The 23,387-nt window shown below is 48.1% G+C and overlaps 1 protein-coding gene and 1 long non-coding RNA gene across 2 annotated transcripts; one reads left to right on the top strand and one right to left on the bottom strand.

Moving 5' to 3' along the window:
* Window positions 1–1,576: 1,576 nt before the first annotated feature.
* LIAT1 (ligand of ATE1) lies at window positions 1,577–4,782 on the bottom strand. The gene is made up of 2 exons (XM_036070921.2): window positions 4,454–4,782; window positions 1,577–2,073 (listed from the first exon to the last, which is right to left on the bottom strand). The coding sequence occupies exons 1-2, from the start codon at window positions 4,659–4,661 to the stop codon at window positions 1,580–1,582; spliced, it is 702 nt and encodes a 233-aa protein (XP_035926814.1). The 5' UTR covers window positions 4,662–4,782; the 3' UTR covers window positions 1,577–1,579.
* LOC118522082 (uncharacterized) lies at window positions 1,586–15,501 on the top strand. The gene is made up of 3 exons (XR_004910450.2): window positions 1,586–1,711; window positions 3,161–3,331; window positions 15,343–15,501. It is a non-coding gene; the product is annotated as an uncharacterized LOC118522082 (long non-coding RNA).
* Window positions 15,502–23,387: the final 7,886 nt, after the last annotated feature.

Below are 23,387 nucleotides of genomic sequence, written 5' to 3'. Positions count from 1 at the left end.
GTCTGCTCGGGGGTCCCTGCCAGAGGAACCTGCTAATCCCCTCTCCGCCGGGGAGGACGGGGCTCTTCCGAAAGTCCTTTTGCTATATTTTGCCACAATACGATGGCCAGAATGTGACAACTCTGTAAGTGGCCATTTAAGGAAAGGTAAGAGGAGGGCTTCTCTGTCAGCTGGGGCTAGCAGGGACCGAGATGACCACTTCCGCTTCACTTTCAAAAAAGCATTCTGTAATGTTTTGTACTGGCTTTCAACTTCTTCCAAGTATAATTCCTTGGAAGGCAGGAACCTGATCTTAAACCTCCACTACGTCCCTCCTGGACCCTACACCGTGTTGCATAGGGACTACCCCATCCCCCGCACCTCCCAGTCTGCATCTTTGTGCCTGAGGAGGGCCTCTGGGCCAACCTGTTTGGCAGGCTGGAAATGCCAGGAAATTAACACCCCAGGACCATCCCTCAGCCAATGCCTATGGGCAGTAGAAGGGCCCAGCTCCCTCACGCTCAGGGGGCATAATCCTGACAGTGTTTCCCAGTGGGATTAAGCTCCAGTTAGCCAATATGGAAACTGGCTTGACCGTGTCCCTGGATTGGCTGTCTTCCCCTCCCTGTGCCTTCTCTACTGAGCTTTCCTTTGGCTCCCAAATAATCTATTTCCATTTGAGTCTTTGATTCAGGGTCTGCTTCTGGAGAACCCAAACTAACACAACACATTGGCCGCCACTCAATAAATATTGGTGCAAGGGAAGAATATTAATTTAGGACAAGTAGTATAGTAGGACCTTTTTAATGCTCCAGAACTTTGCTTAAAACGCTGTTTTAGGGGATTAGAGGAGGACTATATATATATATTTTTTTTTTTTTTTAATTGAAGTAAAATTGGTATGTAACACTACATAAGCTTCAGGTGTCCGACATCATAATTCAGTATTTGTACACGCTACAAAGTGATCAATGCACAAGTCCAGTTACCATCCATCACTGTACAATTGAGCCCCCTCACCTGTTTCCCCCACCCCCAACCCCTTTCCCCTCTGGCAACCACCAATTTGTTCCCTGGGATGACCATATTTAGAAGAGAAGCAATACCTCTTTTGAGACTTCTCATAATTATCTCCCAGGGATGGAGTTCTGGAACTCAGTTATTTTGAAGACCACGTAAGGGCAGGGAGTGTATGTAATTAAAAAAAAAGGAAAAAAAGCCTCTGGGATATTTGGGGCATTTTCATTGGGCCTAGAGAAGCATGCTGTGTGAGGAGTTTTACCCATTAAATTAGCTTAAGAGTTGGAATTGATATAATCTACACACTCTGTCTTTTAGAGGGGAAGATTACAGACATCTGTGATGAGAAATTAAATAACAAAGAGATGCCAAATTATCTAAGAAAAAAAAATCCAGAAAGAGCTGTGTCCATTACATGGCTGTGCCTTCCCTGGGCCACGAAAGGCGCCCTGGTGGAAGGAGAGGCGGGCCCCGTCGACGCACCAGACATCTGCTTCCTTCAGGCGTTCTGATTTCCGTTTATTATTATTCTTCTGTGACACAGAAACTGGCAGTGCGGACTTGGCGTCGGGCTGGATTTTCACTCCGGCAGAGCGGCAGCCAGATCAGAGCGCAGCAGCCTGGGCGTGAGGCTTCCTTCCAAGCCGTGGCTGGGCCGGTCGGCTTTCGGCGCGGGCTGCCTGCCCTCGGTGCTGCTCTCTTTATCCGGGAGGTACGGCAGGTTCTCGGGGTTCTCCTGGCCACCCAGGTCAGAGTGGAAGCCCTTGAGGGCCAAAATCCGGTACCGCTTCCTCCGGTTCAGCTTGTATATGCGAATCCTTTCTCTTTCGGCCTCTGGGTCTGCGAGAATTCCGTCCCAACGCAGGCTTTCGTTGATCTGGTTGGAGAGGTTCTCTTCTATTTCAGCAAAATGGGGGAGACTTACAGTGGAGGAGTAAGGGGGGATGGGCCTGTTTTCACCTTTGTCCTGTTTGTGCTCTTGCCTGGGGCCATGATCTTTGCTGGGACTTAAGATGTGGTGAAAGGATGAGGATAGCTGCTGACTCTTCAGGCCTGGACTCTGATGTTTATCTGCTGAGCAGACGAGCCGGTTAGGGGGTGCGCTGCCCAAGTCCCCGAAGGTGTACGAGGTGGAGGCCCCTCCTGGCCTAGGGCTCAGAGAGCCAAGCCCACCAGCCTCCTACACACCCACCGGCTCTAGGCTTTTCCTCAAGTCATTTTGGAGAAGGAGGAACCATTTACAGAGCACATACTAGAGGCCGGGTCCTCTGGATAAAGGTTATCAGCCCTGTTTTCCAGGTGAAGAAACTGAAACTCCGAAAGTCTACCTTACCAATATCACATAGTAAGTGTCAGGGGTCAGGATTCGAACACAGGCCTGGCTCCCGGTGCCCTGTTCCTATTCTTTCCACTGTGCCATTCATGCTCCATATCTCATCCAGGTACCTTCCAGTTTGAGGAGTCTATGACTCCACCCCTAGTCTGGACTTCTTTATGATGGGAGAAATGGAGTACAACAGAAAAGCTTCCCAAATCTGATTGTGGAAACCAATATCATGCCAAACCAGGAAATACTTTTCTGCTGTGTGGCTTGTACTGAGTTGTTTTTTTTAAATTAATAGCATTCCTCGGGCGCCTGGGTGGCCCAGTCGGTTAAGACTGCCTTTGGCTCAGGTCATGATCCCAGGGTCCTGAGATCGAGTCCCACATCAGGATCCCTGCTCTGCGGGGAGCCTGCTTCTCCCTCGCCCACTCCCCCTGCTTGTGTTCCCTCTCTCGCTGTATCTCTCTCTGTCAAATAAATAAATAAAATCTTAAAAAAAAAATTAATTAATTAATAGCATTCCTGAATTATAGAGCCCTCATATAAAGTACTATAAGTTGTGGTTCTTTCATCAGCTCATCCTTCTACTTTTGGGGAGACAGAAATCCCCCCTAAAAAAAGAGAAAATAAAAAGAGTCCTCTCTGGACATTTCTATGCCTTCCTATTCCTCCAATACTATTTGGTGTCCCCTGCTGACCATATGAATTACATGCCACTATAATTTCCAGAGTAGGAAAGTAAGCCAAAAGGACAACAGGTTTCCTAATTTGGTTTTGCAGATACACATGGGGCTTTTTGACCTCAACTCCAGAATTTTTTCCTTGCCTTTCTATTAGGATTCCACCTGAAGAAGTCATTATAACCCTCCCATTGCTCCCTTTCCCAAACTACAAGCATGACACGAGGAAGACTGCCACTCCCTCTGCCTCCAGCTCGCCGGGGGTGCCAGCTCTACACGCTACAGGCCAGGGCCCCGAAACCTGAACCAAGGACTACCTGTGCTGGAGGTGAGAGCCACCTCCCTGACAGTCAAAGCCCCAGAAGGGGACCATGCAAGTGACACTGGAAACGTAGCCTCACAGGCAGGTCCCTTCTATGTTACTGTTGCACGCTCTCTCCATAAACTGGGTGCTCAGTGCCTTTGTCAAGAAATCTGGGGGGTTCTGGGAGAGGAACTTGGTGAGATATAGGCACTCTGTGGGATTGGGGCAGGTGTTGGTGTGTGTATGTACGTGAGGTGTCCATGGGAGAGACTGGAGTGAGAACCTGCGTGCATGTGTCCAGGCAGTGTTTGGCCGGTGGGGTTTAAGCACATGAGTGTGTAGCCGAGTACCCATACGTACGTGTAGCCTGGGAATGTGTGTGCTGGATGGGGTATCTGTGCTTTAGTCTTATTTGGTGGTTATAATGCTACAAGGGGCTGTTGTTGAGGGTGTTGGGGATTACAAGAGTATGTAGCAGTGACTGGTGTGATGGTGTGTGTGCAGTTGAGGGCCGGCCCTGGCGAATGGAGGGTGGCGGGAGACAGCCCGTGCAGGAGAGATACTTTCTATGCATTTACAGGATGTCTGCATAACATCGAGAGGGCAGGTGCCCTAACACATGGGGCAGAAGGGCAAAAACCTGTGTTTCTGTGCCTGTTTGTCACCAGTGTCTTAGTGTCTTAGGCTTGGAGAAAGTCTCTATGAAGATGAGGGAATCTCTGTAGGAGGCCTTGAAGTTTCTGTGGGGAAAGTGTGGTTATTCAAGATTCTGAGTTTTAGCTGAGGGATTAGGAAATTGAGAGGGTGTCCGTGCAAAGCTGAGCTGCTGTGTGGAGCTGGGAGGCTCTGCGGGAATGATGCTGGGGATGCTGGGGATCTCTGTGGGGTAGAGGGTCTCCATGGATGTTGAAAATTCTCTGTGCAGGATTTGGGGTCTCTGTGGACATGTATGGTTTTTATGGAGAGGGCTGGGTCATCACTGTGTTGCGTTAAGTGGTAGGTGTGGGGAGCGGGAGGACCTCTGTTTGGGACTGGCGAGTTTCTGTTTCTGGTGTGAAGTGGTTCCCAAGTAGATGGGGGTCTCTGTGAGGACTGGGGAACTCTGGTACGGGGAGCTGAGGCTGCTGCGCTAGCTGCTCGTCTTACCGTCCCCCTTGCCGGACCCCTTGGTCTTCTTCTTCTTCTTTTTCTTCTTCACCTTCCGTTTGTTCAGTTCTGAGGCGCTGCCTGCGATGGGGGGCAGTTTGGCCCCCTGAGAGCCCGCAGTGCCACCCTCTCGCTCCTCCTCGTCGTCCTCGTCGTCCTCGCCCTCTTCGCCGTACCCCGACGCCACCGCTCCACCGCGGCAGTCCATTCGCCCTCCGCGCCGCCACCCGCGCCAGGGACAGCCCAAGACCCCCGCCGCCGAGCCCGCGGCCGCAGGAGCTAAGCGCCCGGCCAGCGCCACGCGTCTCCATGGCGACCGCCGCACACCGCGCGTGCGCAATCCGGAAGCTGCCGCCCAGGGGCCGCCCGGGGACGTAGGTGTGCGCACGCGCCTTTGAGCCTGTGTGAGAACTTGGCACGGTCCGAGGCGCGTCGGGAGGAGTGAGTGGAGAGTTGCTAAAACTTGGCCTGACACATACGTCCGCATCTGTGCCTTTTAAAAATGCTGTTGGTTGTCTCCCTAAGTTTTTTATCTCCCGAGTTCCAGTCTCGTTCGTCTACCGTGGCCTTTCAAGCCCAACGCGTCTCAAACAAACGTGCTTCTCCGTGGTTCTCAGTGAACAAAATAGCTGGACAGGCGGACACCGGGCGGCCCTCCTTCCCCGACACTCACCCAGGCCGGGACTCTGGCCATGCCTGGCACTTGAACTTCTGGACCCCCCTCCTAAATGGTCTTCCTGCTTCCAAACCCTCCTCGCAAATTCTTTATCCAACACCTGCTGCCACGAACTTTTAAAGACAATTGGCTAATTTCACTCTCTTGCTTAAAGCCCTCCAGTGGGTCCCCATCACAATACCTATCAAGACTGAACTTTAGTGTGGCTTACAAGGCCTGGTGTGATCTGCCTGCTTTTTCATGACAGGTTTATCCACCACAGATTGTATTTTCCAAAAACGGCTGCAGTAATAGCTCTCATCCCCCCTTGCTCTTCTAGAATCTTGCCACTTCCACATCAAGAGACAGAGTCTAATTCCACTCCCTTTCAATCTAGGTGGGTTTGGTTGACTCACTTGTAACCCATGGAATGTGGTGAAAGTGATGCTGTCCCTTCTTAGCTAGGTCATAAAACGTAATGCAACAGCATCCTTGTTAGCCTTGGAGACCTGAGCTCCCTGGAAGGAAGTCTGAGTACCTGGAGGCTGCTCTGCTGTGAAGAAGCCCAAACAAGACCACATGGAAAGACCATAAAACTGTGTGAAGGGAGAGAGAGCGAGAGGCCCCAGCTGCTCCAGTCCCCGATTTTCCACATCCAGCCATAGTCTGACTGCAACAGCAGGAGAGACCACTCCCCCACCCCCAGGCCAGTCTCACCCAGCCAAGCCCTTCCAGAGTTCCTGACCCAAAGAAATTGTAAGAGATAATAAAATGATTATAATGGTTGACATTTCTAAGTTTTGGGGTGACAGGCAGCAATAGGTTACTGGAACATCAGGGTTTTTTTAGCCATTTTAGTATGTATGAAGTCATGTTTCCCTGTGGTTGTACTGGCCATTTCCCTGAGGACTAATGATGTTGAGGGCTTTTTCAACTGCTTATTGGCCATTTGTATATCTTACTTTGTGAGGTGTCTGTTGGAAGTCTTTTCCCATTTTGTAATTGGAATGTTTTTATTTTTAGTGCCAATTTTTAAGAGCTCTTTACATGTCTTGAATATACATCCTTTCTCAGTTTTATGGCTGCAAAGATATTTTTCCAGGTCTGCAGCTTGTCAGTTATTTTCTTTTTTTTTTTTAAGATTTTATTTATTTATTTGACAGAGAGATAGACAGAACAGCACAAGCAGAGGGAGTGGCAGAGGGAGAGGGAGAGGGAGAAGCAGGCTCTGCACTGAGCAGGGAACCCGATGCGGGACTCGATCCCAGGACCCTGAGATCATGACCTGAGCCGAAGGCAGACGCTTAACCATCTGAGCCACCCAGGCGCCCCTGTCAGTTATTTTCTTGATAGTGCTCTTGATAAGCAGACATTTTAAATTCTGATGAAGCCATTTTAGCAGGGTTTTTCTTCCTTTTTGTATCCTGCTCAAGGACAGTCTTCTGTTTTCGTCAAGAAGCTTTATGGGCCTGGGGTTTAAGGTTAGGTCCATGATCCACCTCAAATTAATGTTGTGAATAAGGTCAAATAAGGGTCAAGATTCATTTTTTTCCAAATCGATTTCCAGTTGTTTCAGCAATTTTCATTGAAGAGACATTCCTTTCCCCATTGACCTGACTTGGCACTTTTTTGGAAAATCAACTAACTGTATATGTATGAATCCATTTCTGGATTCTATTCTGTTCTGTCAATCTATTTGTCTCTCCTTCCACTGATACCACACTGTCCTGGTTATTGTAAGCTTTTTTAAAATTTTATTTTATTTTATTTTATTTATTTGAGAGAGAGAGAGAGCCACAAGTGGGGGAGAGGAGGGGCAGAGGGAGAGGAAGAAGCAGACTCCTGCTGAGCATGGAGCCTGATGCAGGGTTCGATCCCAGGACCCTGAGATCACGACCTGAGCTAAAGGCAGCCGCTTAACGGACTGAGCCACCCAGGTGCCCCTCTGGTGATTGTAAGCTTTATAGCAAATGTTGGTATCAGGTAGTGTATGTCCTCCAGCTCTGTTCATTTTGAAGATTGACTATTCTAGAGCCTTTGCTTTTCCATATACATTTTCAAATCATCTTGTCTATTTCTTCAAGATAGCCTGCTGGGATTTTGATGGCGATTGCATCAAATCTATCAAGTTTGGCACTCTTTTACTCAGTAATGACAGTCATTAGTATTGATCCACACACAGGCATGTGTGGACACATTACTCTGTAAGGGACCCTTCTGTTATTCAGTATGTGTGTCCTCAGTCCTCTCAGACACTGGCAAGCTCTCAATTTTGTCCAGCACAACTCTATACACGGTGAGTGCTTGGAATCTGCCCCTTGCCTGTCTGCTTTTATCCCTAGGAGCTAAATGAAATGTAAATGACAGAGATCCTTTGTGCAAATGATCACCTGCTACACAAGATGTCAGGGTTTGCTTTCCAGGTACACTGCCCTACTCACCCTGGTACTTGCAGACAGGTGCTTGGAAAGGCTGTCTTCTCTCCCTTTCCAAGAAAGGCTGGCATGGCTTCCCTCTCAGATGGTCCTCCTTGCCTGGGTGCTCATCTGCCAGGAGATGGCTTGACCAAAGATTTTATTTATTTATTTGACAGAGAGAGACACAGCGAGAGAGGGAACACAGCAGGGGGAGTGGGAGAGGGAGAAGCAGGCTTCCCGCAGAGCAGGGAACTCAATGCGGGGCTCGATCCCAGAACCCTGGGATCATGACCCGAGCCGAAGGCAGACGCCTAACGACTGAGCCACCCAGGTGCCCCTTGACCACATTTCTATTCCTGATTTCATTGAGGTTATGCTGAGCCAGCCAGTCAGCTTTGAAAGAGAAAATTCACACTCAGCAAAGGAATACATTTTTTTTTTTTAAGATTTTATTTATTTGGGGGCCTGGGTGGCTCAGTTGGTTAAGCGACTGCGTTCGGCTTGGGTCATGATCCTGGAGTCCCTGGATCGAGTCCCGCATCGGGCTCCTTGCTTGGCAGGGAGTCTGCTTCTCCCTCTCACCCTCCCTCCTCTCATGTGCTCTCTCTCTCATTCTCTCTCTCTCAAATAAATAAATAAAATCTTTAAAAAAAAAAAGATTTTATTTATTTATTTGACACAGAGAGAAAGCGAGAGAGGGAACACAAGCAAGAGGAGTGGGAGAGGGAGAAGCAGGCCCCCTGCGAAGCAGGGAGCCCGACGTGCGGCTCGATCCCAGGGCCCCAGGATCATGACCCGAGCCGAAGGCAGACGCCTAACAACTGAGCCACCCAGGCGGCCCAGGAATACATTTTTAAAAAAGATTTTATTTATTCATTTATTTGAGAGACAGAGAGAGAGTGTGAGTGGGGGGAGGAGCAGAGGAAGAGGGACAGACAGATTCCCTGCAGAGTGGGGAGCTCAATGCCGGGCTCGATCCCATGACCATGACCAGGATCATGACCTGAGCCAAAATCAAGAGTTGGACCCTTAACTGACTGAGCCACCCAGGCGCCCCCCACCCCCGTTTTTTTTTTAAAGATTTATATATTTATTTATTTTATTTGAGAGAGAAGAGCACAAGTAGGGGGAGGGGCAGAGGGAGAGGGAGAGAATCTAAGCGGACTCCCAGCTGACCACAGATTCTGACACCGGGCTCAACTCAGAGCTTGATCCCAGGACCCTGAGATCATGACCTGAGCTGAAATCAAGAGTTGGACACCTAACTGACTGAGCCACCCAGGACTCCAGGAATGCATTTTTGGGATTTTGGGGTTTGCATTTTTTGTTTTTTAAAAATATTAATTTATTTGATAGAGTGAGTGAGAGAGAGCATAAGCAGGGGGGAGGGGGAGAGGGAGAGGGAGAAGCCGACTCCACGCTGAGCAGGGAACCCGATGTGGGACTTGATCCCAGGGTCCTGGGATCATGACCTGAGTCGGAAGGCAGACACTTAGTTGACTGAGCCACCCAGGCCCCCAGAATGCATTTTTGAATAATCATAAAAATCTCTTGCGAAGTGACTTGCTCAATCTCTCCGTGTTAATTGGCCACCAAGTCAGGCCTGAGATTGCAACTGAACTAATGTGAGTTCCCTCCTTGGTGAGTTCCAGCTAGAGACTACACAAGGTGGAGTTTCAGACAAAGGAAATTTTATTTGCAGCAAATAAGGAGATCATGAGGAATAACTTCCAAAGCTATGACTTGCAATGCTGTGACTCCCTGAGCAGGGGTGAATGGGTCTCTTTTATTTAGGGTTAGGATCAATATTCAGAAAGAGGAGTTTTGTCATTGTATGTAGAGGTGGGCATAAGGTCACATCTGGGTCTTAAGGAAATGCGCCTAAACGTGCGTACATTGTATGTTACGTTAATGAGTTTCAGCTCCTCCTTGGGTGGAGATTTCAGCATCAGATTTTAGCATTATAATGAGGTAGAGATAACTCTCATACTAGGTCTTTCTGCACAGCTGTGAGTCTTTGGTTGAGCTCAAACTGGTCTGGGTGGTCAGGGCGGTCCTTGTTGCTTAGAGGATAGTTTCGGTTTCTATCACAGGATGCTATGCCTGTGGGATCTTTTGCCTGAGTTAAAAGATAAGCTGGAAATATGGTGCCTGGCGGGCTCAGTCAGTAGCGCCTGCCTGTCTTGATCTTGGGGTTGTGGGTTCTAGCCCCACGTTGAGGGTAGAGTTTACTTAAAAAAAAAAAGCTGGAAAGAAGAACTTAAGGAAACAACAGTGAATGGGTACACGCAGGTGGGCAGTAAAGGTCAGGTTTTGGAGTCTTGCTGGTGACAAAACCCACATTCCTAGTTCTGCATCTCTTGCAGGAGAGCCATCGATTTTACCATGATATTCACTGACCGACAGAAGAGCTGATAGTGTTTTTATAATTGTTACAGCTTCCTTGTTTATACTTTCTCCTTGTGGTCTCAGTGGCTGGTATTGTTTTGAGCAGGTAAAAGCTGAGGTTTCTTTATAAGGATCAAGTTTCCCTTTGGCCAGCGCTTGACGTGGGCATGCTTTGGAGAACTTGTGACTTTACCCCATCCTGCTACCTGCTCAGGCTGTGTCCCTGCAGCTGGCTGGGCTATGGTTCCTGCTCCCTGCTCTGTCCTGCCCACTGTCTCCATGCTCAGTTTCTTTCCCAAGGCCACCAGGCAGTTTCCATTCCTCAGCAGCACCAGCCTTAGACTTGGGCAAAGGGAGACCCTGCCCTGGGTCTTGTGCTTCATGGGACCCCGCTCTGACCCTCCTCCAGCTCTCTCCCTCCTAAGGGACAGGAAATCTGTGGAATCGAGTGGTCCTGCTCTCCTAGTCCCTCTCCCCCATCCTTTAACCCACAATCTGAGTCTCCGCGCATCTTGGATTTTATTGCCCAAATGACCCCAGCCCCTTTGTAGGGCCTGTCTGGGCCTCTTTCCTGAGCCTATCCTCCCAAGTAGCCCTGGGCCAAGGACAGCATAGACGGCAACTCGATAGGCAGACTGAGGTGTCTGGACCTATTCATTCAAGGACCTTGCCAGTGCAGGATGGAGCTGGGAATGGGAAGAGGGGTGGCAGGCCCTGGGCTAGGTGCAGAACTTCAAAGGCACTGAAATTTTAAATTAAAATCTAGCCTTCCAGATTGTTATGAAGGTCTGTTTGTCAAGGTGGGAAATAGTACATCTTTTATTTCACAGTGTGTCAATTTAATTTATAACTCTTAATATTTAGACATAGGGTACGTGGGCCTCCATTTCTACTCTTGCCCTGGGCTTTCTTTGCAACTGTTAAGAGCAAGTCTGTTCTTTATCTTTCCTCCTTTTATTACCCATTCCAACCACTTCCTGATTTTCACTTGTTAAATAACAAAACTCCAACTGAATAAATTTGAAGATCTAATTGGCCTTATCAATCTATTCATGAATTGAACAGCATCCCAATATCTAGCAAGTAGAGAGATGCTCCGCTGAGCCAAATGAAAGAAAGGTTTTTAAAGACAGAGAGAGGGGAATAAGGGAAGGGAGGAAGGAGAGAAGGTGGGAAAGAAGGAAGGAAGGGAGGTGGGAAGGAAGGAAGGAGGGTGGGAAGGGAGGAAGGAAGGAAGGGAGGGAGGGAGGAAGGTAGGGAGGGAGGGAGGGAGGAAGGAAGGAAGGTGGGAAGGGAGGAAGGGAGGAAGGGAGGTGGAAAGGAAGGAAGGAAGGGAGGGAGGAAGGAAGATGGGAAGGGAGGAAGGTAGGAAGGGAGGTGGAAAGGAAGGAAGGAAGGGTGGGAAGGGAGGGAAAGAAGGAAGGGAGGGAGAGAGGAAGGAAGAGGTGGGAAGGAGGGAAGGAAGGAAGGTAGAGAGGAGGGAAGGAAGGAAAGAGGGAAGGAAGGAAGAGTGGAGGGAGGGAGGAAGGAAGGAAATTATTAGCAAGGAATGCATTGTTTAGGCAAGATTGCCCTCCTAAGGGGAGTGGAAGGGTTATATCAGTAAATTTCCTAGTATTGACCAGGAAATTCCATGTCGACTGGTTAAAGGTTACATTTCTGGGAGTTTGAAACTGCAGTTAGGTTAGGTGAGTCTTGGTTAGCTGACTTGGCCTAAGTGATGCCATTTTGGGCCTGTGGTTTTCTTTTTTACACACTTCATACCTCATGTTACCTTAAAAAAAAAAAAGTTGAAGGAAAACCCTACAACCAGTTAAATAAATTGCACTATATCCATATGGTGGAGTCCCTGGCAGCTTCTGAAACAGAATGAGGCAGCTTGATTTAGACCGATTCGGGACAGAGGCCAAGAGAGTGCTCATGGCGGAGAATAGTGCAGAGCAGTGTAAATGGTTTGCTAACACCTGCTAGCCACACACCGCCCCCCTCCAGGCCCCCGAGCTTGCTGCTTCTTCAACACGCTGAGACAGCTCAGCTCCCGTCTTTATGCTTGCTGCCCCAGAACAGTCTTGCTCTAGATGTCCTGCCTTCATTCTAAAGGGTACCAGAATATGCCACCCCAAAATATACCTCTTTGGAATATGGTGTATTTTGAGCTAAAGGCCATTGAGAACTAGCAGACACAGGAAAAGCTCTAAAAAGCTCTTGTAACAGAAACTGACATTTATAAAAGAAATTTACATTTGTAGAGATGTCTCCCTCTCCCCTATCAGAAGAAACGAACTCTTAGTTCCAAGAAGTCACTGACTTAAATCTGCATAACAAACCTTACCAGACAGCCCTTGCTTACCATACTTCTCCCGGTCACCTTCCCCTATTCCCTCCCCACCTAGAAGCCCCAAATCCCTATTCTTTTGTTTAGCCTAAGACTGTATACAAGCCTCAAGCACCTGGCCCCCTCCTTGGCCACATTTTTTTCTCTGTAAGCTCTGGTGTATAGATAATTAAAACTTTTATTCTCTTGTAAATCTGTCTTCTATCAGTTTAATTCACAGGTCCTACGACCGAACAAACGGTGGAGGATAGATACAATTCAAATATTACCTTATGAGAAGCCTTTCCTGACTACTGTCCCTGACTGTCCTTTATTTTCCTCCAGAGCATTTATCATCCTTTGACATCTACATCTAGTTGTTTGTGCCTCCTCTGTCTCTGCTAGAAGATAAGCTGGAGACTTTGTTTTGTTCATTGCTGTACCTCCAACACCTAAAGCAGTGCTTGACATACAACAAGCACTCAATAAATACTTATTAGGGGTGCGTGGCTGGCTTAGTCGGAGGAGCATGCGACTCTTGATCTTGGGGTTGTGGGTTTGAGCCCCACACTGGGTGTAGAAATTACAAAAAATAAATAAACTTTCTTTTATTTTTTAAGATTTCATTTATTTATTTGTCAGAGAAGGAACACAAGCAGGGGGAGTGGGAGAGGGAGAAGTAGGCTTCCCGCCGAGCAGGGAACCCGATGCGGGGCTCGATCCCAGGACCCTGGGATCATGACCCGAGCCGAAGGTAGACGCTTAACCACTGAGCCACCCAGGTGCCCCTAAATAAACTTTAAAAGAAATAAATGCTTATTAAATAACACATGTGTAAAAAATACATGCCATATATGGGGCACCTGGGTGGCTCAGTTGGTTGAGCATCTGACTCTTGATCTAAGCTCAGATCCTGATCTCAGGGTTGTGAGTTCAAGCCCTGTGTTGGACTGCACGCTGCCATAGAGCATACTTAAAAAAACAAAACAAAACGTAAATACACATATATATTTGTGTGTGTGTGCCTGGCATAGTGCTAAAAGGTTATATAAGAATCAGGAGAGACAAATTTCACTTTATCTTCTTTTGTGATGCTTGACTTTGTTGTCCAATGCATATAATACTTATTTTTTAAATGATTTTTTTAAAGTTCCATAAATTCATCAATAGGAGTAAGAATTTTATTTTATTATTTAAAAAAACTTTTTAAGAGTAAGACTTTTCAAAATGTGGTTGAGTCCCATGATGGAACTGATTTTATTTTATGGGAATGAAAAGCAAACAAACTATGGTCAAATGTGACCACATGGATGAATCTCTCAAATGTTGAGCAAAAAAGTTGCAAAATACAGATAAGCAAATCTATAGAGACAGAAAGCAGATTAGTGGTTGCCAGGGGGTGGGAAGAAGGGGGAAACAGGAAGTAATTACTTAATGGATGTGGGGGTCTCTTTTAGTGTGATGAAAAATTTTGAAATTAGAGAGAAGTGGTGGTTGCACAACACTGTGAATGCACTCAATACCCTGCGCTGTACACTTTAAAATGGTTAATTGTAGGGGCACCTGGGTGGCTCAGTGGGTTAAGCCTCTGCCTTCAGCTCAAGTCATGATCTCAGGGTCATGGGATCGAGCCCTGTGTCAGGCTCCGCAGTTAGGGGGATGTCTGCTTGAGATTCTCTCTCTCTCCCTCTCCCTCTGCCCCTCCCCTCCTCTAAAATAAAATAAATAAATAAAATCTTTAAAAAATAAAATGAGTTCATTCAAGTTTTAGAAACTGAGCAATTATGGGGCGCCTGGGAGGCTCAGTTGGTTGTGTCTGCCTTTGGCTCAGGTCATGATCTCACGGTCCTGGGATCAAGCCTGGCATCTGGCTCCCTGCTCAGTGGGCAGTCTGCTTCTCCTTCTCTCCCTCCTCCTCCCGCTGCTTTGCTCTCTCTCTCTCTCTCAAATAAATGAATAAAATCTTTAAAAAATAAAAAAGCATAGAGAATTTTACCACTTACATAAAGTTTAAAGCACAAAAAAACAATATTTCATTTTAGGATGCACAGGTATGTGGTAGAAGTATAAAGGAATGCAGGGAAACCAGAAACACTGAATTCTAGAAAAGGTTACCTCTGGAGGTTGGGAGGTGATCATAACCAGAAAGATTATACAAGGTGCTTCCACTGTATTGGAAACATTTCATTTTTAAAAAATTTTAAATCCTTTTTTAAGTAATCTCTACATCCAAAGTGGGGCTGAAACTCATGACCAAGATCTTGATCATGATCAAGAATTGCATATCTACTGACTGAGCCAGCCCCAGAAACATTTCATTTTTTTTTTTTAAGATTTTATTTATTGGGATGCCTGGGTGGCTCGGTCATTAGGCATCTGCCTTCGGCTCAGGTCATGATCCCAGGGTCCTGGGATCGAGCCCCGCATCGGGCTCCCTGCTCTGCGGGAAGCCTGCTTCTCCCTCTCCCTCTCCCCCTGCTTGTGTTCCCTCTCTCGCTGTGTCTCTCGGGGAGTGGGAGAGGGAGACATGTGTGTACATAACTTATTTATTTTGTTTTTAGAGAGGGAGATAGGGGAGGGGCAGAGGAAGAGAGAATCTTAAGCAGGCTCCACACCCAGCAAGGAGCAAATACGGGGCTTGATGGTACGACCCTGAGCTGAAACCAAGAGTCGGATGCTTAACCAACTGAGCCACTCAGGCACCCCCATTTATGTATATTTTATATTATTCCTTATACTTTTTGGTATGTCTAAAATATATTTTTTTAAGTTTCTATTTTTATTCATTTACTTGAGTAATCTCTACACCCAACGTGGGGCTTGAACTCACAACCCTGAGATCAAGAGTCACATGCCCTTCCAACTAAGCCAGCCAGGTGCCCGTCTAAAATGTTTTCTAAGCAATTCAAAACTTCACACAACTCCAGCCTGTACGTTTCCTTAGGATCCTATTATCTGCTAAACTGTGTCACCTCCATTCCTATGTTGAAATCCTAACCCCCAGTACTTCAGAATGTGACTGTATTTAGAGATAGGATCTTTAAAGCAGTAATAAATGAAAATGAGGATATTAGAGTGGGCCCTAGTTTATTGTGACTGATATCATTATAATTAGGATACAACTTACACAGAGGGACAACCATATGAGGACACATCAAGAAGAGGGCTGTCTACAAGCCAAGGAAAGAGGCTTCGGAAGAAACCACTCCTGTCAGCACCCTGATCTTGGACTTCTACCCTCAATAAATGTGGGAAATAAATTTCTGTTGTTTAACCCCCTGCAGTCCGCGGTACTTTGTTGTGACAGCCTGAGTAGACTCATCCGGATTTTTGTCTTCCACCTTCCCCCACACCCCACCCCCGACCCCCTTCATCCCCCTTCCCCATAGACCACAGCTTTACCTCTCCACTTCCTATGCTCCACCTTATACCAGGCTCACTGAGTGACTTCCTGGTATGTTCAGCCACCAGAGCAGACAAATACAGCACAGAAAAGAGTGGGATCTGCCATTGACTGAAAGACTGATCCTCCCATCTCCTGGTTTTAGCATTTTAAGTACTCTCTGTACCCAAAGTGGGGCTTGAACTCACGACCCTGTGATCAAGAGTCACACACTTTACTGACTGAGCCAGCCAGGCGCCCCTTGTTTTTAGCATTTAAAAAAACTCATCTCCAGACCTGAACCCAGACCCTGTAAGAGCTGGGGTTCCAGAGGGAGAAACTGGCAGGGGAAATGCCAGAAGCTTGGAGAACTGTTTGGGCTGACCCGAGGCCTGGGGTGGGGGGAGCCACCCAGCTACCCACCTGCCCCACCCCGGCTGGCTGCGTCCTGTGCTGGTTACTTGGAGGGGCTCTGGAACCAGACTGCTGGGATTTCAATCCTAGCTCTGTTACTTATTTGCTGTGTGACCTGGGGCAATACTTAACCTCTCTGTTTCTCGGTTTCTCATCTTTTGAAGAGTTACCATAATGAGCACTTACATCCTAGAGTTGCAGAGAGGATTACATGAGTTTTTGAAAAACAACTTTAACCCAGTCCCTCATGCCTGTGAGATAGGGAAACCTGCTTTTTGCTCCTTTTCCTGCTTCTGTTCTTGCTAGGACCTGCACCCTCACTTTTACACATGCCTCAGAATGCAAATAGTGTATGTCCTGCTCATAAGGGACAAGGAGTTAGTGATTTCCTTAGGGTGGATAACATCTAAGGAAGGACCAGGTGCCAATGACAGGAAGAAGCTATCATATGCATATTCCAGACCACCAGCACTAGACATCTGGACCCCAGGTCCCCCCGGCTCTAAGGAATAACACCTGGGCCCTCATCTTCACTCTGACCAGTTCCTTGATGCCCGAGAGGACAGCTACACCAGGCCACCATGCTTTTTAGTAAAAACCCCCAGACCCCAAACAAAGATGAGACCCCCTTCTTTCCTTTGGGTCTCCCACACACCTGCATTCTCTCTACACCTTCAATAAACTCTGTGTTTACCTCCTGCTGGCTCGCATTTGATTTCTATCCTGTGCACAGCCAGGGACCCTCTTAGCTGGTCCTGTGGGACACCCTCCGGGTGCCCGGAGCCGGCCTGTCGGCATCACGTGTATAACGTTGTATTTTGTTTTGTCCTACTTTGCTTTAAATTTCATGAAAGAGGACTCTGGCTGCCCCCATTTTGACTTCAAACTTTCTAGTTGGGTTCTTCTTGCCTTCTGGTCTCCTTGCTCAGGTGGAAGACCCTGCGGGCAAAGCATCCCCTGAAGAGAGCCAAAACTACCCCCTCAAGCACTAAGGACGGCCCTGAGCCAGCAAGGCCCCCGCCCGTGACTGACTCTAAGACGGTGATAGATTTGACCTTGACTGCCTACCTGCACTTGCCTGCCCACTTTGCCCCACACTTTCCTTACGTAAACCTGGAAGTATTTTCGGCACTCTGGAGACAGTATTTGAGACATCAGTCCGTTGTTTGCCCCGTGTTGGCCTCAGGAAGTAACTTCCTTTCTGGTTTTGCCACCACTCTGTCGTTGGTGGTACGTCGCTGAACCTGGTCTGTTTGAGACCCCAGCATGCCGGCTGCATTCAGAGCGATATTTATTTCTTGAGACAAAATGGCCTGGGTGCAGTATCAGTGATGACATTCTCAACTCCTGCCTGACCCTGGGAGATGACATTTATTCCTTGAAAACACAATTTTCAGGACGTTTGAAGCAATTTGTGGAAGCCAATGAAATGATGCTTGTCAGGGCCATACCTCCGGCCCCAGCACCAAGAGTGTTTTCCTCAAGATTTTGCCCTACAATCATAGTGACCCAATGAATATTTCAGCCTGGCCCAGAGACAGGGGCCTTGGATGTTCCTGGAGTATTTCCCTTCCTGTGCCTGGGAGCATTGCAATGACACTTGTCATCCACTGGGCAACCCTGATCGAACAGCCCCCACTGGGACCTTGGCCTCCTGCAAGTCCCCCCATAGCCTGGGTGTCTGGAAGCCCGGAAGAGGGGCTCTGCTGGTGGAATCCAGGGAGGTGGGACTAGGGGGCTGACGAGGGCTGAAGGGACTCCACTCCTCCACCAGCGGCAGAAATGGGGGAGCTGAGGTGTTTTCAGGGTTGTCCTTGGCACCAAGCAGGTTGTGCGTTGGAATGGAGAAGAGCCAGCCCTAGAGACGGCTTGCTTTGGAACCCTGGGCCAGCCACGTATTAGCTCTGTGACCTTGGGGAAGTAGGCTCAGCTTTTCCAAGCCCTGGTTCCCGTGCCTGTGAGATGGGGACTCTAACAGTACCTATGAACTAATGCACAGAAAGTACTTACACCGGGTCTGGGTGCTCCGTGAGTGTAATGATCTGTGACCCGGGCCTAGGCCACCGTTGGCTGTCTCTTCATGTTGCAAGTCCCAGGAGGTTGGGACCCACCCGCTTGCGGTTCTGTTTGCATAGCCCCTTCCCCACACTGTGTGCAACTAAGTGCTGGGGCCCTTCTGTGGACTGTGGTTTCCTTTAGAATGTTAATTGATTGTATCTACACTTTGGGCCCAAGGCTGTTTCCAGAACTCAAGAGATGGAAGTGTCTGTATTAGTTGTTGTTGACTAGTGCTGCCATCTCTGTAGGAAGCCTGTTGCCTCTCTAGGGCCTCCCTGACCGAGCACGCGGAGATCCTTTTGTGTGACCAGATCCAGGCCTTATCGGCTGACAGCGGGTCAGTTGACCTCATGCTTGCCTTTGTGAGCTGCGGTTTAACTCTGAGTCACAAGGCCTGTCGATCTGAGGTGGCAGGGGTCCCCAGGCTCCATCTCACCCAGAAAATTCCTGGGAGGTGTTACAGAAACACAAAGTTGGTTATTAGTTAATGGCGGTAAAGACAGATTTTATTCAATACTACAGCGATACGGGAAAGAGACTTCTTTAGTATAGAACTGAATTCGGTGCTGATCTGTGTGGAGGGGAGTTGGCCTTTTGAAGGGAGGATGAGGGGGTAGGGATGGGGAGCACGTGGGGGCTTGAGCAGTCAGGAAAGTGAAAAATTACCAACGGTGGGTAAGGGATCAATGTCAAGGGGATTGGGCCACTAATCTGGCACTAACTGGCACTTACCCAGTTAGGCTCCTATCATCCTGCAGAGACTGAGACACAGGGGCCCTGTCTTTCCTTCCTTCCTGATGATTATATTTTAAAGGAATGGCTCCCAGGTCCTTGAGGAAGTCAGTCCTGGGTTCTAGGAAGTACGTGTACCTCTCAAAGGGACAGAGAAAGGATATACACACACAACTGGAAGTCTTCTTCAGCCAAACACCCACGGTAATAGTCTCTTGCCCAAGAAACTCCGGCCTCATCATGCATTCCCCAGGCAGCATGATCCGACATAAACCGTTTCCATGCTATTATGGAACTCTTCTGGGCACTGCCATCCTCAGGAGAGTGCCTGTCTGACCTCATCCAAGACATCCCGCAGACTTCAGGCTTCAGGATTGTTCTGTGTCCTTTAGTCATAGGGCGGTTTCAGTAAATGTCAGATAGCAAGCTAGTCAATGCCCTTCAAAAGGAAATTCTCTAGTCTGAAGTCCCCGGAGACTGTGGGGATCACTCACAGGCTTTTGCCAGAAGCCCCAGTCTATACCCTACATAGGGCTAGGACACAGAGAATTTGTCCCTATCAGCACTCCAGCTTCTTTTTTTTTTTTTAAAGATTTTTATTTATTTATTTGTCAGAGAGAGAGAGAGCACAAGTGGCGGGAGCAGCAGAGGGAGAGGGAGAAGCAGGCTCCCCACTGAGCAGGGAGCCCGATGTGGGACTCGATCCCAGGACCCTGGGATCATGACCTGAGCCGAAGGCAGACGCTTAACGACTGAGCCACCCAGGCGTCCCAGCACTCCAGCTTCTATTCGACACTTTGTGGGCTCAGACAGGCTTACGTGTTCCCATTTAGCATGCCCAATTAATATTGCTTAAGGGTGGATTTACATTCCTTTTTAAAAATTTTTATTTATTTATTTTAAAGAGAGCGAGCGAGTGTGGGGGGGTTGGCAGAGGGAGAGGGAGAGAGAGCTGTAAGCAGACTCTGTGCTGGGTGCTGAGCCCTACATGGGGCTCGATCTCACGACCCTGAAATCACGACCTGAGCTGAAACCAAGAGTCAGACGCTTAACGGACTGTGCCACCCAGATTCACATCCCTTCTATTTTACAATCCCAGGTAGGGGGAACATTCCCCAGTCAGAGACAACGTCCATCTGTTGCTGGGTGGACTGGGGAGACGTCCAGGTTCTGAGGCGACTGCCGATCTCAGCCCCCGGACGTCCCCGGAGAGTCTTACTCTCGTCGCGAGAAAAGAATTCAAGGACCGGCCAGACAGCGTTTGAGCACCACAGGTGAAGAGCGAGAGAGGGCATTCTGGAGAGGTGAGGGAGCGCGAGCCCAGGGAGAGCTGTGCCAGGGGTCTGGGTCTCTATCTTTTATTGACGGTCCTTCACGAAGGGGTGGACTATTTCTTACTTGGGGAGGGGATTCCTGTGGGAGCAGGGTTTTGCGATTTCTCCTTCTCACTTGGTCAGAGTCTCAGGCCTTTGTCTGGGGCCGGTCCAGTTTGATCTGGCTTCTTGTGGCCTCGGATGTGGAATGCTGTCCGGGCAGGTTGCTAACTTTCCTGGGAGCGGGCCTCCAGGCCCCCAGGCATCCTGTTAAAGCCTGCCTAGCTGCCTGCTCTAACACATCCTCATCGTCAATAATCAGGCAAATAGATGTAACCGGTTCACATAAAGCCTGTTCAAACATTCCAACTTTAAACTTTTGCCTTAGTTCCAATTCTACAAACCCTTACATTCCTAACAGTGGCCTCCATTAGGACCCCATCAACAGGCTTTGGTTTTACAATACTAGGTAGAAGAAGTGTTCCCTGGCCAGATATAAGATTCATTCCCATAAACCCTTCACATCAAGGAGACACAACTGCTTTACATAAAAGCCTGTTTAAACATTCTCACTTTCATAATCTTACCAACACTCATGTTTTTATGTTCTCCATCTATTTGCACCTTTGTTTTAACCCCATCAGTGTCTGCTTCATTCAACCATTTCTTAATACCCATCTAAAGATTTCCACTCTGCTGGGTGAGTCCCATGACTTTTCCTCTTTGTTTTGCTTTTAATCAATATTTGCTTTACTACCCTTCTTTTTTTTTCTTTTAAGATTTTATTTATTTATCTGATGAGGAGAGAGAGAGAGAGCCAGACAGCACAAGCAGGGGGAACAGCAGAGGGAGAGAGAGAAGCAGGCTCCCCGCAGAGCAGGGAGCCCGACGTGGGGCTCGATCCCAGGACCCCAGGGTCATGACCTGAGCCGAAGGCAGGCACTTAACCGACTGAGCCACCCAGGCACCCCTCACCTTATTTCTAAATAACCATTTAAAAATTTCCACCATACTTAAACCACTGTCTAGGCTTTGCCTTTCCCCCGTCTCTCATTAATTCACCTAATGTTTTTACTAGCATCAGTAAGACCCATGAGGGGAAGCTGAGGCAGCAAATTTGATAAGGCTTCCAGAATTGTCCCTCAGTTTTACAGCGGTAAGGTTATATGGGGTGCCCATGTAAAAGGCACCCCACTAACCCTGGCATTTATCATGATCTGAGTAATGGGCATATACAGTAGTGAATATCCAGGTCATCAGAAAGCATCCCCCGTGCCTTGCTGCTTCGTCGGGGTTGCTCTACATAGGGGGGCACAGACTGTCCCCTTCTCAGGGTAAACAGACCTCACAGTGGCTTTTATCGAGTCCCCCAGGCTGGCTGTTCCCTTGGGAGGAAGCCGCTTTGTGTCCGGGTTATGTATCTAGTAGTCTGTGCGTGTTCCCTAGTGACCTGTGGGTCCTGCATCCACCAAGCGTGCTCTTCCACTAGGCAGCATTCAAAACCAGGGACACAGCTCCCAAATTCGTTACTTTCATAATCCATTCTATTAAAGGTTTCTCGGGCAGCTGATGATACCGATCTACAAGATGTAACCCCTCCTTCACACTATACCCCCTGGTTTCAGTAGTTTCTTGGTTTTGCCCCCCCCCACATTGACTACCTTCTCGGGGACCAGAGAGGTCTTAGAAGTACTTTCTGTTGTCGCGGCATACTTTTTCCCTTGGTGGGGGGCTTCGAGGCTAGTAACCAAAACTTAGACCCAAATCTGAGCTTAGTCTAGCATCAAAGTCCAACCCAGAACTCGCTTTTAATTTCATTTGAGCTATTACCGATAATAACCAAAGGACTGAGTATTTTGCCTTTTTCTTACTGGTTTGCATTTCCTTACACATCCTGTGAGCCAACTCCCTGGGAGTTGGATTTACCTCTAAATTCCACTGGTAACATTTACCTTTAGTAACTGAGCACAGCTGCCGCTTCAGACCATCGGGGACCACCTAGGAGTCCACAGTTCCTCACTCTCACCTTCTGATTCTTTTTCTTCCCAAAGCACACCGTTTTCACGAGCCAGGGCCATTCCAGCCAATCCCACTTTTCTGACATCGACTGAAGGAAAATTTTGCTTTGTTCCCTTTTAGACATATAACACTCCTGGCACCAGATGCATGGGTTTTTCCACACCAAGCAAGCCTTCAATTCTCGGCAGACGCCAGCTGAGCGTTTTACAATTTAATTCAGTTCTGACACTAATTGCCCAGAGGTAGCACAGACTTCACAAATTAAGGGCTCAATCCCACAACACCTCCCCCACCCCCACTCCCATTCAGATGCCAGTCACAGGTCCAGGCCTCCCATGCTTCAAACTGATTGGTTATAAATTGGCGGGGGAGGAGGGGGGTATCACCAATTTATTACAAAGGATTTATTAAAGGATACACAGGAACGAGATGAAGGGATGCATAGGGCAAGGTATGTGGGAAGGGGTGCAGAGCTTCCGTGCTGTCTCTGGGGCGTCACCTACCCAGCCCGTCCATGTGTTCACCAAGCCGGAAACTCTCCAAACCCTGTTAGGATTTTTGTGGAGGCCTCCTTCTGTCAGCATGATGGGTAAAATCCTTGGCCGTTGACCATTAAGTCAAGTCTCCCGCCCCTTTCCCTCTCTGCTCCCCGGAGGCGGGGCTGAAAGTTCCAACCCTTTAAGCACAGCTTAGTCCCTCTGGCAACTGGCTCATCCATCCCTTGGGCAATCCTTAAGGGTTTTCCAAAAGTCACTCATTAATACAGGCTCAGGTGTGCTTGAAAGGGGCTTGTTATGAATAAGAAAAGATGCTCCTCTCGCTTGATCACTCTAGGGCTGTTTCAGGAGCCTGGGGCAAAACCTAAATTTTATAACAGAAGATGGCCCTATTGTTCTTACCACGTAGGAAATAAGAAGGATTTTAGGAGCTCTGGTCAGGAGTTAGGAAGAAGACCAAAATATGTATTTCTTGTTCTATCACAATATCACAGGGGGGGGAAGAGACAAGTTTCCCATACAGAAGAATTCCAAATAAATTATGTAGCTACTCCACCCTAAAGAAGGAGGAACATAAGACCCCACTTTGGAGTGAAGAAATCTGACGAACACTACCTCAGCCAGGCGATCAAGGCCAACAGTCAACGGTGATAAATTATGGCAACAGTTGTGAACTCTTGAATGAGATGTGAGGAAAATGGCTCCTGCCTCTATTGTCTTTCTCCCCAAACCCCTAGCCCCACTG

The sequence above is a fragment of the Halichoerus grypus genome, chromosome 2, assembly GCF_964656455.1.
Source record: "Halichoerus grypus chromosome 2, mHalGry1.hap1.1, whole genome shotgun sequence".
NCBI classification, from domain to species: Eukaryota; Metazoa; Chordata; class Mammalia; order Carnivora; family Phocidae; genus Halichoerus; species Halichoerus grypus.
Note: the sequence above shows the minus strand (reverse complement) of the source record. Positions and strands in the feature narration are given on the sequence as shown.